This window comes from Aplidium turbinatum, chromosome 12 (assembly GCF_918807975.1).
Source record: "Aplidium turbinatum chromosome 12, kaAplTurb1.1, whole genome shotgun sequence".
Lineage (NCBI taxonomy): Eukaryota > Metazoa > Chordata > Ascidiacea > Aplousobranchia > Polyclinidae > Aplidium > Aplidium turbinatum.
Window position 1 is genome coordinate 1,874,335 of NC_137483.1, and position 15,036 is coordinate 1,889,370.

The 15,036-nt window shown below is 36.2% G+C and overlaps 1 protein-coding gene across 1 annotated transcript; it reads left to right on the forward strand.

The window, feature by feature from the left end:
- The first annotated feature begins 8,323 nt into the window (after positions 1 to 8,323).
- Positions 8,324 to 11,781, forward strand: LOC145781264 (homeobox protein six1b-like). The gene is made up of 4 exons (XM_082593040.1): positions 8,324 to 8,806; positions 9,746 to 9,889; positions 10,431 to 10,594; positions 11,373 to 11,781. Exons 1-4 carry the CDS (start codon positions 8,324 to 8,326, stop codon positions 11,779 to 11,781), a joined length of 1,200 nt encoding a protein of 399 aa, XP_082449166.1.
- Positions 11,782 to 15,036: the final 3,255 nt, after the last annotated feature.

The following is a 15,036-nucleotide window of genomic DNA, read 5'->3' on the forward strand; positions in this document are numbered from 1 at the left end:
AATCGGCTATGAGTTATCAAAATTATCTTGAAAAAAATTTGACACTTTTTCTACTGACAATATATATAATACTGACAATTCCGACCCGATAGCTTAGTTGGTTAGCGCGTGACTTCTGGAACAAAGAAGCTTCAAGATCAAGCGGCGCTGGTTCGACTCTCGGGATGTGCGCTTGAGCAACGCACGTTAAGGACTGCTCTCCATTCAACGGAATCAAATGAATAGAATAATTTCCTGGCAACAAGACTTCAACAATCGGAAACTTCACTCTGTCAATCTCGGTGACCGGGCCTGCGTCAGTGATTCAAAGCCTCTACAAGTAGGCTATGCGAAACTGCCAGGATTAAGCTCTGCAAGAAGCTTTCTCAGTCGAGGATAAAGATTCAATAAATAAATAAATAAAATATATATGAATAAACGGATTTCGCATAAGATCAAGCTACCCGCCAATGATTTCAGGAAAATATTGAATAAATTCTGATTCTAATGCTACAGACTTGGTAAAATATTTTTTCAAAATCGAAAATCCAAATACTCCCTTGTAAATTCGAAAGTCTCCCCAGGTTGAGAAAGTCCACCTGAATCATCTCAGTCACTAGAGTTTAAAAGTATTTTTAGGGCTCCTCTTTTAGCCCTACTGATCAAATATTACTGTTAGTTTTGTTTGAATTGACAGTCAGCAATTTTCACAATTAACTTCGTTAAAGCTTTGGTAGAGAGTTTGCTTTGTTGAACCATAGAGAAATAAAACAAAGTAACTTCAGCGGGTTTAACATGATGTATTACATACACAAATATAACATAATTAAAGTAAACTCAAACGTTTTCGACGCGTACATGTGTCCTCATCAGGAATTACATATCTGCAATATAAATAAAATGAAAATTGTAAGGTAAATTTGACTTTGCGTTATAACTGTAACTGTATACTAACGACAATCCAGACTGAAAAGCACAAACTGAACGAGTGACACAGGAATGATTACAAGTAAATTATACGGTGGAAAACAGATCACATGAGGTGTAAACTACAGGCATTTGACAAACAATTAGAACACACACAAGAGGAACGATGAGCCACAGGCGAATAACTGCCGGTTGAGAGACTGATTATTACGTTTGATTCTTAAGGCTTCCATGATCTTAGTCTGAAAATCCGATCTGCCTCGAGAGATGATTTTAAATTGGTCGATCGAGACATTGTCAGTGCACGTTTCACAAGAGGCGATGTGCTCTTTAATTGCACTTTTGGTTGTTAAGTTTGGGTTTAAGTGCTCCCCGGCCCTTGTCAACAAATGTCTGGTTGACATACCAATGTATGTCTGGTTTGCGTCACGCAAACAACTAAATTTATACACAACATTCGAAGAAAGAGCAAAGGGGGTAGGCGACTTCAGTTGAAAATATTGGTGCACTTTAAACGTTTTATATACAGGATGAATGTCACATGAAAATTTCTTTTTTATAAGTTTAGCTAGGTTTTTGGCAAATCTTGTTGAATCGTTTCCTAAAAAGGGTATATTAATAAAATAACTAAAATCTACTTCTTCAGGCGTGTATTTTGGTTCATCAGCCATTTAACTTCGTTAAATTAGGTACATTGTGATAATGTATTTAATACCTTTCTATTTCAAAATGCAATATTCCAAAATACAGTACAAAGTTATCCGTTAAAATAATGAAATACCTTAATAGGAACAATAAAGATTAATTTGCATCACATAAGTTGCAGATCGATTTCACCAATACAGAAACACAGCGACGCGAAAGATTAAATGCAAGAATCTTTAAAATTAAAGGATTGAAACATCTGAAATTTTATCAAACAGAGTTTAGTTAAAACATCGTGAGAAAGAAGAATATGAAAGGCACTTAGTAATGTGAATGTTCTATTGTAACTGTATATCTGGTCTTCGCTATGATAGAACAATTGCGGCTTATTGGGCCATTGTTGGCGTACAATCGGATCTTCTACAGGTGATTTGAGAGTTTAGAATTATTTTCCACAATACAGAGATTACAACTGATAAGATTTTAGTGCTTGGAGTTTGAACGAACTGCACTTTTACAGAATATTTCTTCTTTTATGCTTGTTCAACTAACCGGTGGAAAATTTCTACAAGTTTAATCATTGTTGAATACGAGTGAAGTTTGTAGTTTAATTACCTGTTCCAATGAAGCAGTAAGATCGGGAAGTGATTCAAAGTCTTTATCATTTCACAAAAAGCTAAACAGAAAGTCAGCAGACTACAATCCTAATTACACAGGAATACTTTTCTTTCTAAACCGACCTAAAAAAAACATTGTACCAACGTCTTTAACGTTCAACCAACTAATTAATAGTTGAGAACGAAACTGTCAAAGTGGAATAGTCTCACATGCCCGGTTTGGTAGGTTTGGAACTTCTCCGCTAGCGGAGGAATTGACGTCACAGCGACGCATTGTTGAAGACGCTGTTCCATTCCACATCGTCTGTACTTTTCCAACTTTCTAAAAAGCAGCAAATTATTTAATTACTAGCTCAGGTTTATGGTGAATCAAACAAATTTAAAAAGTCCATACCCAGGCAGCAACTCAACGTTTTTACATTGATTCAACGTCTACAGACATTGAATTTATGAGAAAAACGGTTAATTTGTTGTCTGGGTAGAAAATGTGAACTGGTGCAGCAAAATGGCAGCTGATTGACAACAAAAGGTTTAATTACATAAAGTTAAAGTTAACAAAGGCAAATTCAAATTAACACAAACAGTCTAAAATTTTTGCATAATATAACAACATGAAGACATTGGAATAAAAAAATTGGAAAATATGATCTCTTCCATGCCTAAAATCTGCTATTCCATGAAGTAATTACATTTTTTTCTCCACAGTAGACTTCGGTACTTTTTTACAATAAAAAAGAACGAAGTTTTCGGGTAAAGTATGAAAAATCAACTTTGCGTCGTTTTTTAACAAACTGATGTAACTTGGTATGTAACCGAACCAATGTGTGAGATACACGGTGGATGTAGCAACGTAATGTACCAATTAAGGAAGGACGTACACTAGCAGCTGTGTTTTCTTCAGCTCATTAAATAACCTAAGCGTCTTTCCAAGAGACTTTCAATAAAGTAACTGATTCAATTTCAAGTATTTGTATTCAGACGGAAACGAAACGGTCAATGAAAATTGAGTTTCGAACCCGCCAATCACGAAAGAGCGAACTATTTATCGATTTTTTACTCGTTTATTGGTTCTCGTACAGCGACTTGATCTGAAGTGGCCATGACACAAAAGTAATTTTCTTGGTTGTTAAGAGGAATCTTCTGATGCATTACAAAGTGAATGCCTTGTCTTTCTCAGTACAAATCAATAAAAAAGATGCTAATGTTTTGATGAGCTTGTTCCACCACTTATTCAATTGATGGTCGTAACTGACTTCTAGAAGGTTTGCGCAAACCTAATTGCGTCAAATGACCTACAATCACGTGACCTTGATGAGGATCAGTTTGATTTGAAGCGAGCAAAAACTTCACCCCAAGGTTCAATCTTCAATAGAAGTTTATATAAACAATTCACCTAGATTTTAAAAAAATGGGATACTATTTTGAAACACTTCACAGCATAGGGAACGCTGAAAAATTTACGAGCTGAGCATCTAGTTTATCAAATGCGGCATTGGCTAACAGCTATGATACTGTAGTTTTAGTAGTAGTGGTAGTAGTAAGTTCAAATTACAAAATTTCCCCTTATGTTGCATTTGATTCATTCTTTCAATCGTCAATACTTTTTATTTAATTTAAAATTCCAACTTAATATTGTGTGCTGAAAGATTTTTTTGTTTAGAAAATGTACGATATTTTATAAGTTTGACTGAACGAGAAGTTTCAAAATTTATTTCACAAAATGTTTGTTTCTGTTTTCTAAATAATTTATACAAATCTTGAAATAGTTTGAAAAAATTCATTGTCAAGTTCTTTGTTGCTGTGTTGTTGATGTTGAATTTTGAATGAGCTTTTGTTTCGTCATAATTCATAAAGTAATTTTCGTTTCATGGAAAGCAGATTAGCTGGGAATTAAATTGATTAGTCGGAAAGCCATCACCCAACCTCACTGTGGCTCAAATTATTGCATTTCTGATTTAGTTTTCTATCTGTGAGATCCGTTGGAAGTAGTTTGATAAAAACAAGAATCAAAGAAATAAAACCACGTGACCGCTTTTCTGGACCGCGTCAGTCAAGACCCGTTACCAGGACAACGAGCTTGCTACAGTCCGCTGATTGGCTACGATTCGTCACGGATGATTAAACTGAGCAATAATACTGCTAAGTGCACGATAATGGAGCCCGTCCAAAGAAAACGGGATTAACGATTTCAAGGAGTCGAACTGGAATGCAATTGCTCTCTTTCTCTGCTTCCAGACGCAAGCTTGATTTGCCTTGGGAACTGAGAATGGCAATCTGGCCAGCTTAGTTGTCACTAATTAACTCAGTAAGTTTTTGAAGAGGTCAAGTTAAAAAGAATATTGAGCAACGTTAAATTGTAGTAAGATGATTGTGACAACCATGGTCTCATCATCAACCTCGCGCGCGTCGCTTTAATGGAGAAAGTCCTTAAACTTCAAGGTGATGTTATAGCTGATCCTCAAGATTTAACTTTATGACATCAAAATCACTGAAGGATTATTTGTCATCATAACTGGAGCAATGTGCGAATGTTACCGTTATGCTGTTGTAGCGTCATCACGTTGATGACGTAAAATCTAACCTCTGTGAACCGATAATTGACGTTTATTCAACATTGCTGACAACATCACCTTGTTAACACAATTAGTCCGTTTTAAACTGATTCAACGTCTGCAGACATTGAATCAGTGTAAAAAAAAGATCAATTTTCTTGAATGGAAATGCTCAAAACTCACTGTGGGTGAGTGACAAGTAGCCTACTACATGGCAATTTGGAAATCCAATTAAAACGTATGCCCCGCAAGGATTCGAACCTACGTGCCTTGCTTGTCACTTCGATTTGCAACTAACCTGAGGCTGTTACGGTTAGGAGAGAAAGAGAGAGAAAGAGAGAGGGAGAGAGCGAGAGAGAGATTGCTTTTTGTCTTTGAAAATTCAAAACGCAGATTGGTAATAACAGATATAGACAGCCTGGGACATAGATAGCCATTGACATTGACGTAGCCAGAGAATAATGTCTTCAAAATATCGAAGCAATCAATTTAACATTTGGCATTTCACGTGATTCATGCAAAAGCAATAGCCTACAAACCAATTTAGACTGTGTTATTGTTCACTGTTTAGTACGAAAGCCTCAATTTTACCGTTTTTTGTTATTGTTTACAATAGCGTAGATTATAGTGTATTTTATGTAAGCATTGGACTAAAACTGAAAAACCTCTTTATTGGTTTCGAATCGCATGGTATTCCTCTTTTAACTGGTCGATATCAAGTGTAGATCATATGAATGCATTGTAGCGGGGTCGTTGACACCTGGTTTGTTTTATCACCATCAACGTCTACTTTCACAAGAAAATCATCTTCATTTACTTTCGCCTTTGAAAGGCTTGAATGATGTATACTGTAAAGTATGTTGACTTCCTTACTTAAGTACGTTGCCGGTAGGTGGCGCTGCGGTGGCTGAGTTAATTCAAAAACCGCGTTGATTACAACATTAATGATCATTTTCATTTTTGAAATTCCATGAAATATTTTTTCCATAGAAGATGTTGTGCTGACTGCACGCTTGCTGTTACGTAACAATAATAGACGCCTTGTGAGTTACGTGCTTGCAATAAGTCGTCGTGTAGTTGCTCACTGACATTGATACTAAATCAGTTTGCTGCATCATCTGTGACGTTCATTAAAGCTTTGCTCTATTTGTTCGATTGTGGATTCTCATTTTAATTCGTTTTCTTTGTTAATTTAAAAAAATACAATTGAAGTCTTCATGAAATAGGAGTGAAGGTGAAACTCCAGATAAATCCAAATCAACCCAAACAATTTTGTTTATTTCCTTACTTCAAGCTCTTCAATGCTAATCATTGGGGACTCCAATTTTTCATAAAAATACAAGTGAAAATCCCTCAAAGATTTGTCGTAAAATTAATGGAGCATTTCTAAACAGGCTAAAATTATTTCGTAACACTATATGGCACATAAATGGCCGCAATATTAGCTGAATTAGACAAACAGATGTTTTTTCAGCTTCTTTTGTAAAATTTACAATGATTGTTCTAGTGTCTAACAAAGCATGCAAAGTTACTTCGCCTTGAAACTTAAGAGCTAATTCCAGATTATCTTCAGCAGGTAAACAATTAGCATTGTGTAGCAACACAGCAAGCGGCTCCTTTGATTTTTTAAAGATTTCCAAGGAGCTAAAGTTTGCCCGATATCTTTCGGCACAGATTTTTCCCTCATCTACCTTGGTCTTAGTTTGTCTGTGGGATGATAATTCCTATTGTGTCATCATAATCATAATCGGCCGTGCAAGGCAGAACATGTTGCAAACAACGAAGCAGGGTATTAAATTGGGATCCAACTGAGCAAGGACAAAGGCATGTGAGGGTGCAATGTGCTCCTTTTCAAAAACCTAATTAAACGTCTATTGTCGCGTCATAAGCTCTCGTCTTGCCGAATAGTGACATAACAGACGGTCATAATGAACCAGCAATGGCAACCACCTGACCGTCAGCAGGATTGCAAACCTACCCGCACCTACCAGAATGCCAATCGCTTTATATCTTGATTTCATGTTCAAGTGTTTCAACAAACTATCTAGAATCTAGATGGTTAATTTACTGCAGGGCCTACCTTAATGGAAAATAAAGTTTGTGATGTTTGTAGTATTTGACTAGTCAAACAAAGCCATTATGCCGACAAGGTGGAATAAGAAGTCTCATTAGTTGTAAAAGATATCATTTGTGATTGCAATTTTAACATTGTGATGTTGTCGAGAAGTTTTTAAATTTTTATTCTTGTTTTAAAAAAAATTGAACTATATGTCACTTCAATGCTTGTGCGACTTGGTTGACAAATTAAATTTTTGTCATGCCAGACGCACAAGTGAAGCAACACAAAACATTGTGCTGTCACAATAAAAAATGCATATCAGGAGACGATCATGATAGATTCGCCGCCAATGTGTGAGACCGGGCTGGAGGCTTCCAGCTCTACCAAGCCTGCCCCCGTTACCCGTAATATCATCGCCATTGGGCTTTGTTTGGTCCTGGTCCAAATTTGAGACAAAAGCCATTCGCTTGTGTAGTTGTTTAAGGTGGTCGTGACTACGCGAGGGCTACGCACACACTCTTGCCCAGCTCCATGTCCACTGCGGTCCAATAAGATCAGAACGTGCAGATTCAAAAAAAAAAAAATGCATTTAAGTGTATAATTATAAAAAAATGCAGCATAGACTGTTAAAAAATTAGTAATTTTTTAGGAGTTTGATAATAAGTGAAGTTCTAAATCTTCAGGTGTGGTACGAAAAGTTAATTTGACAATTTTCACACCAGATAGGTGCGAAAGCTTGTTGTTGCCCCAGCTAGTGGCTTTAACTCTTCTAGATGTCAATCAGAGAAATCAATATTTATTCAACCCTGCTAAGAAATTAATCCTTTTCAGATGCAGCATCACCTCAATTCTTATGCTTTGATGTATAAGCAATTAGAAAAGATAAGTAGCAAAATACTCCTTTTACAATCCAAAATTGTACATTAAGATATGTTGAAATGATGTAAAAAGAATCTTATCAACTCTTAATTTCGGATTTACAGATAAAGAAAAAAGCAAGACCGATCTGCTTGCTCATATCTGACTCGTCTACGGACAAAACGTCACAGTTAAAAAGATACGGAATCGGGAAAGGTTATAGACATTGTGATGTCATTATTGAAGCGATGACCAAAACATATGAGACGAGTTAGAAAAACGATGAATAGACAATTTTGAGTTATGCTTTTTGCTTGCCTTGGTCACATTACGTTTTATAGTGATTATGCAAAGATTAAAATTTAAGATTTTTTTATCAACAAACAAGATATGATGTCCAAGATATTATGTTGTATGACAAAGTTCAATTCCAAACTATCGTGTTGCATAATTTTTTTGTTTTGGAATTATCGTGTTGCATATCGCGATTTCGGGTATTGAACCCTCTTCAGTGCAACTGTATAACCAGCAAGTACGAAATATGGAGTTGTATATTTTGATTTAATTATTTAAACAAAACTATTTGTAGCTAACAAAAAGTATTTTTATATCGTTTCAGATTACTACATCTTTGAGCTAATTTTACAACATTTATCTGCGAATTAATTCTTTCTAAAAGTTTCAAAATGCTTCTCAGTCGTAGTGACGATTTTGAGGCAGAGGTCAAGCAACACTCTCCCCTTATTACGTCACTACAAAGCCCTTTGGAGCAAGAGTCGAGTGCTAAAAATGCAACGTCATCGCAAAATTTGAATGGACTGGGTTCGATTCCTGGTGCAGACTTTCTAGCCGCGGCGGCAGCATTAAGAGCAATGATGAGCCAAAACTTTTTTCAATCCGCGCCAACTTTGTCCCTTCCCGCCTTAACTTTTAGCCCCAACCAAATAGCGATTGTCTGTGAAACCCTTCAAGAAAGCGGGGACGTCGAGCGCCTGGGACGATTCTTATGGTCTCTGCCCGCTGTGCCAGAGATCCTCGATATTCTCAACACAAACGAGTCTGTCTTGAGAGCGCGCGCGGTCGTCGCTTTCCACCAAGGTCACTTTCGAGACCTGTACGCCATTTTGGAAAACCATCGCTTCACTAAGGAAACACACAGCAAGCTGCAGGTAAGCATTGCCTTGTTGAAGGAAGCGATATCACTAATTAATTTGCAAACTTAAAGCAAAACAGTAAATGTAGAAGCAATTTGAAACTAAAAGCTAAGTAATTTTAAGTTAAGCTAGGTAAAAGTTAAGCTAGATTAAATTTAAGTTAAGCTAAAAGCTAAGTAAGCAATTTAGTTATTTTATAAACTGTCCACTCTTCGCATCATTTGCATGTTACAATTTTTAATATTTGGAAAAACTACTTGCTTACATTTTTTTTAGAAAAAAGTATAATTTATAACGCAAAACTAACATATGAGCAAAACAACGACATTATCAACCAACCAACGATTACAAAGCAAACAATGAATAGCCACCTACTACTTATTGTTTGATTATTTAAAATAATTATACCAAGCAACTTTGTAGAACTCAATTCATTGGTGTGTTGCCATACAACCGTCGGAATTATAGAAACTATAAAGACTTGTGCATTTCTCTAAAGTGGCGTTTTTGCAATTTTCCTCACAAACATTAATATTTTCAATTAAAGTGAGAAATTGTCAGTTTGTATTTAACTGGAGGACTTCAATATTGAAAGTGAAAATAAATAGAGTTCATTAATGCAATTTTGCTTTATTTTGAAATGACTTTCTCTTGTACGATTGAATTTTATTTCAGACCATAGCTTATGACTACTAACTTTTGGTTTCTCTTGTGGGTATTCAACTTCCTTTAAATTTAAAAAAAAGCCATAATCTAAAGTTTTTGTTGTTTAATTACCATTACCTTTTCATTTGTAAGCAGATTTTCGAAATAATTATGTTAAAATGTTGAAAAGATCTTTTTAGTCTTTCTACTCACTACTGTATCAATAATAATTTTGTAACAAAGAAGATTCTTAATATTTACAACCTCCTTTATGCTTGGATTATGATGTCATAGGGACATAATTTTCAGGCCATGTGGTTGGAAGCTCATTATCAAGAAGCGGAAAAGTTGCGGGGAAGAGCATTGGGAGCAGTGGATAAATACAGAATAAGGAAAAAATTTCCACTTCCCAGAACAATATGGGACGGAGAACAGAAAACGCACTGCTTTAAGGTAAGTTGTCCGAAGGATGGAGTAATTGACACTGTCACCTTTAAAAAAAGTCTCCGCTTATTTAGCCCACACTTAATAGTCCACCCGCTTATTAAGCCCAAAATCGTCCGGTCTCGAGGTGGGCTTAATAAGAGGGGACAATTGTAATATGACAGATTGATATTCTTCAACTTACACTTAAAAATCTACATTTTCCCAATAATTTAACTAAATAAAACTTTCTGAGGCGTTTTTGAATGATTTCATCTGTGTTGCCAAAGCCGAAACTTGTACAAACAGGCATAGACATAAAACTGAAAGATATTTCCACCTTCAAAATATCTCAAATGTTGTACATATCCAAATTAACCTCAGGTAGTCTTGAATATTTTTAAGTTTCACAAAATTGTTTTATAATAATATTGTTTTGATTGAATTAAAGTTGTTTGAAATGTTTTCAATTGTATATGAATAGTGCCACTTCATCAATTCAATTCACCTTTGTTAGATTTTCCAATAAATAAATAAAATTTGTATTTGTTTTCCTTTCCTATTTGTATAGGAGCGAACCCGCAATTTATTGAGGGAGCACTACATACAAGACCCATACCCCAACCCCAAGAAGAAGAGAGAGCTGGCTCTGACGACGGGGTTAACAGCAACGCAAGTGGGGAACTGGTTTAAAAATAGACGCCAAAGAGACAGAGCCGCCGCACTCAAAAACAAGTTAGTCAAGTAGATAGTTAAAATAAAAACCAACGATATATTAAAATCAACTTTGCTTTCCCAATTTTTTCTAAGCTGAACAAGAAGAGTTAACAGGTGGTTAAACTTGTTATGATCAGCTAAATTCACATTTCGTTTTTCTTCCACCATAAATACTTCACCACATTTAGATTTATTTTATTCTGACGTTAGCTCCTGAAGAGAGTTAGACGAAAACCTACAGCTTCGAGCTATGAGCTATGAGCAACGTTCTACTCGTAATTAAACTGAATAACCGGTCTTCTTCTCTCTGGTCAATTCACAAGAAAATGGCCCTGAGGTGTTTTCTACCTCAGATTCGTACGACGAATAAGCTTGAAACGATGTGGTATTATTCTTATAGGTCAAACAGATTTCTAACTAATTACAAATTTACTGGAATGATAATAGTTACGTACTTTGATTTTGGTAAATGAGTTTGTAGCACAAGTTTAAACTCATCAACAAGTAATTAACTATAGGGATAGCCTACTTGCATTAGTTCTTGCTTGTAACAGCTTGAATTCACTTGACTAGAACCTAGCAACATATTTAGAGCGAATATGACGTCATATTGATATAACTTGTTATGCTATGTGTTGCTGTCAACCAAACTAAACAGAAGTAATCTAAACTATCCCTTTTGCGTACTTGTTGAAAATTGACAATCATGATGTCATTGAGGTATGTGACGAAACAGTGTCGTGTTAATGACAACTAGTTGTAATGTGATCATCTCGTAAGCAGCCGTCTCTTTCAGGAGTTCTCAGGAGAGCAGCAATTCCCAACCACCAACTCGACAGACATCGCCTCCTCTTTACGGAAACGACTTGTTGCTTCACAATCCACAACAATCGCCATTGTTTTGGAGAGGGAAATTCCCCAACTTTTCCATGGGTTTGCCCAACTTTCCACTGAGGTGTATGAATGGGGCAGTTGCTGATGCTGGAAAGTTCCATTTGCCGCCTTTCCTGTCAAAGACGACCAGCACATCACATGGCGTCATACCGACGTCACCGTTGATGACGACACAAGTAACTCACAGCGCCACGGAAGTTGAGTCGATGACGTCATCCGAAACAAACTCCACCAGCGAAGACAATGCTTTTATAAAACAAGAACAAACGAACGAAGAAGGACGCCACAATGACGCGGTTACGTCGCCGTAGTGGAGCGAATCAAAAGTGAACTCGTTGCGCAGGCTCTCACATTCTATGAAACGTTTTTTTAATTATTTTAACCGCGTCCGTCCCCAAAAGTTGTCAAAAATATTTTTCCCCTTTACGAATATTTTTCCCCATTATGAGGGGGATAAGAATAGAGCTGTAGCCAATTGACAAAAACCAATCCAAGAATATTTAACCAAGCTTGAATTTGTCGAAAACAACTAGAGCTGTTCGAAATACAAACACTTCGACATGTTTCAAATTGGAAATTTTTTTTTCACCTAAAATTTCGTGACTTGGTTCCTTTCCACTGCTGTGTCAGTTTTTCCTAAAAAATATTTCCATTTTAAAATAAAAGAAATATTGTTTCACTAAATCAAAACTAAAACAAAACGCTTGAAAATCTTTGTGGTAAATTACTATTCAAAGTGGGTGGTTTCAGCTTTGTTCTTTGAAGAATTACTAAATATTTAGTGCACTGATTTTAACCTTTTTCCTTGTTAGCACCACTTTGGTCTCACCAGCCAGTTTTTGCAGCATCTCCCACAATGGCTCAAAAGTAATATTCACCTACGTTTCAGTAATATTCAGGAATACGACGGAGTGAAGAGGTTTGTGTCAGGGTTAGTTGCCATGAGCGGGTTGCTTTGATGGTCCACTATCAGGTCCGGGCGACATAGTTGAATCAAAACACTGAAGCATTGACAGTAGCCGTGAACCGTTTGGATAGAGAACTTAAACTTTCCAATATGTTTGTTAAATTTTAAAATCATTTTGTGAAGGTTAGGGCTAATTCTCAGATTGGTAAAAACAACCTGCTTGAAAAGTTGCTTCGGATCTTAATCGCCTGTTTTGTATCGAAGGCATTGGCTAATACAAGTCAGCATTCATAAGACGATCGCCACAGAATTAATCTCTCAATCATTAACTTGAGCTAATGATGTTACTTTGCTAATGGTTCATGGGAACACATGCACAGTTCACATGCAAGTGGATCGATTTTTAGACGTATCCATCTCTAAATTAGGATTTGAATCTATTTTTTTAATATAACTCCGAGTGGATTAAGCTTCTATTGATTTCCAAGCAATCGTCGTGAAATAATTAGCTTTATGAATTGCTTTATGAGCGATTACATCAATATTCTGCGGCCTTGCTGCAAAGACGGGCTACAGAATCTTGGAATTGCGAGCGAAAACCTTTCAAAATATAACATACGGATTTTGTAAACGTTGGAACATTGGATGAAGCATTAAATTTATTCAGTTTCAGTGAATTTAATAATTATCTCGTTCAAACTGAATCTCATTGGAAAGCAATTAGCTTCAGGAACAATTTTTTTGTAGCTGCACTTCCGTCTTGCTTCAAGGGGATAAAATAATCAGAAAAATACCGAATTTTTTTATAATTTGGAGTTGGTTTTTTCTTAACGACACCGAACACGCCTAAATCCCTCCGGCCCCTCGACAATCTTGGTTCATTACTTTACTGGCGTTTCGTGCACCATGGCAATGAGCATCTTGAGAGAGAATAACATACCAAACAAAAAAAACAACTCATATGTTCTGCTTTTACTTTCGCATGAACAGCCAAACTTTTCAGTAGTGTAAGGGCGAGCAAGCTAAAATGTAATTTCCTAGTTAGCAAAGCAGTACAGTAGGCAACATTTTTACATTTAGGATATTCAGTTCAGTTGTTTTTATTTCTGACCATCACAGCGAAAACATTAGGCTACACGTCAACATAGCAAAGGTAGAAGCGACAAAACGCGAACGTTATATCGTGTTTGAGAACGAAATAAGTTTCTAAGTTTAAAGAAAATTGGCACGGTCACTACACCGTCAGCATTGCAGACGTTGAATGCATGGAGTGTAAACGTTGTAACAGTGTACCAGCCCATTAATGTAAAAAGGGGCTAGTTTTCTGGCTGAGTTGAAAATTGACCCACCCTCAATGCTCAGATAGAGGTTTCTACATCACTATAATTTATGTGATGCATCGTTTTGACCAAATGGTGACTTGGCCAGGCTTGGTGACATTTTTAATCCATGCACGTAAGAATGTTGTTTGCTTATGAAGATATAATCCTCATTGTTTGATAAGAAATATCGACCATCATTATAGCAAGGACGCAGCATATGGGAAAAACGATACATATATCCGTTGTTACGTCATAATATCTCTGCAACGAAGCACCGCGTAACAGAATAATCTCCTCCACAGAGATACGCAGTTTATTTAAAGCATTAAGTGTCCTTGTGGACTTGTAATTTCCGTATTAATCCGTGTATCATTATTTAAATGCACTCTCTGATGAAAAAGCCATCGAGATGTTGACAGAAAGGACCATTATACAAATAGCTCTAATGATTGTTTGCAAAGCTGCACTCCGCACTACTTGAAATATAAACCAATAGCTTTCTGAACTACAGCAATTCTTTCCGAATGAAATGACTTTACCCAAAGCCAGTAGTTGGAAAACTTTAGTTAAGTGATTCATTAAAAACAATTAAATTAACCAGCAAAGACAGTTTTAATAAAATGCAAAAACAAATCACAATATCACATTATGGGGTGCGAAATAGTTTAGCAGCCTATTTAGTTTTCAATTAGGATTGCAAAGCAAATTAAAAAGTTATGACAAAAGTCATGAAGTACCTTGAAGCAACTAGGTCCGTGGGAGATGGTGGGATAACGATGCAAAACGCGATTTGGACGACGTGGAAGGGGCTGCTGTTGGCCGTCAAAAGCCTGAAACTGTTTTTGGATGTACATGTTCCCATTTAGAAATATAAACCTAGTCTTCAAAAACTCCTACTTTTGTAACAGGGAAATTTAATTTATTTATTAGAAGTGTTATTATATAAGAACAAATGCTTGATTGAAAATTTAGCTAAAACTGCTTGTATTTCTACAGTTTAACTTTATTAATTAATCAAAGAAATTACACATTCTCTGCAAGTTAACAAGTAGTCAATACTGCCATTACATGTCTGAAGTCACAAACGATTCGTCTCGTGTTTTGGCTGATCAGCCAACGCCAGAAGCTGCTAAATTATCACCACCGTACTAGTCTGTAGTTCAACAACAAGAAAGTTCTTGTCTGTATTGTCTTGTAGGCCTACTGGTGGCTCTTGTACTGTTTTTAATTTGTCAATCATTTTTCGTATTGGAAACCCTCCATAACAAAAAGAATAGTCACCAAACCACAAAGTTATTCACGTATACCCTTTGAAACAAAAATACAGATTACCAACA

Coding starts and splice junctions, on each gene's coding strand:
- LOC145781264 (XM_082593040.1), top strand. CDS start 8,324: ATGCTTCTCAGTCGTAGTGACGATTTTGAGGCAGAGGTCAAGCAACAC. Junction 9,890..10,430: donor AGAAAACGCACTGCTTTAAG/GTAAGTTGTCCG, acceptor CTATTTGTATAG/GAGCGAACCCGCAATTTATT. Junction 10,595..11,372: donor GCCGCCGCACTCAAAAACAA/GTTAGTCAAGTA, acceptor CGTCTCTTTCAG/GAGTTCTCAGGAGAGCAGCA.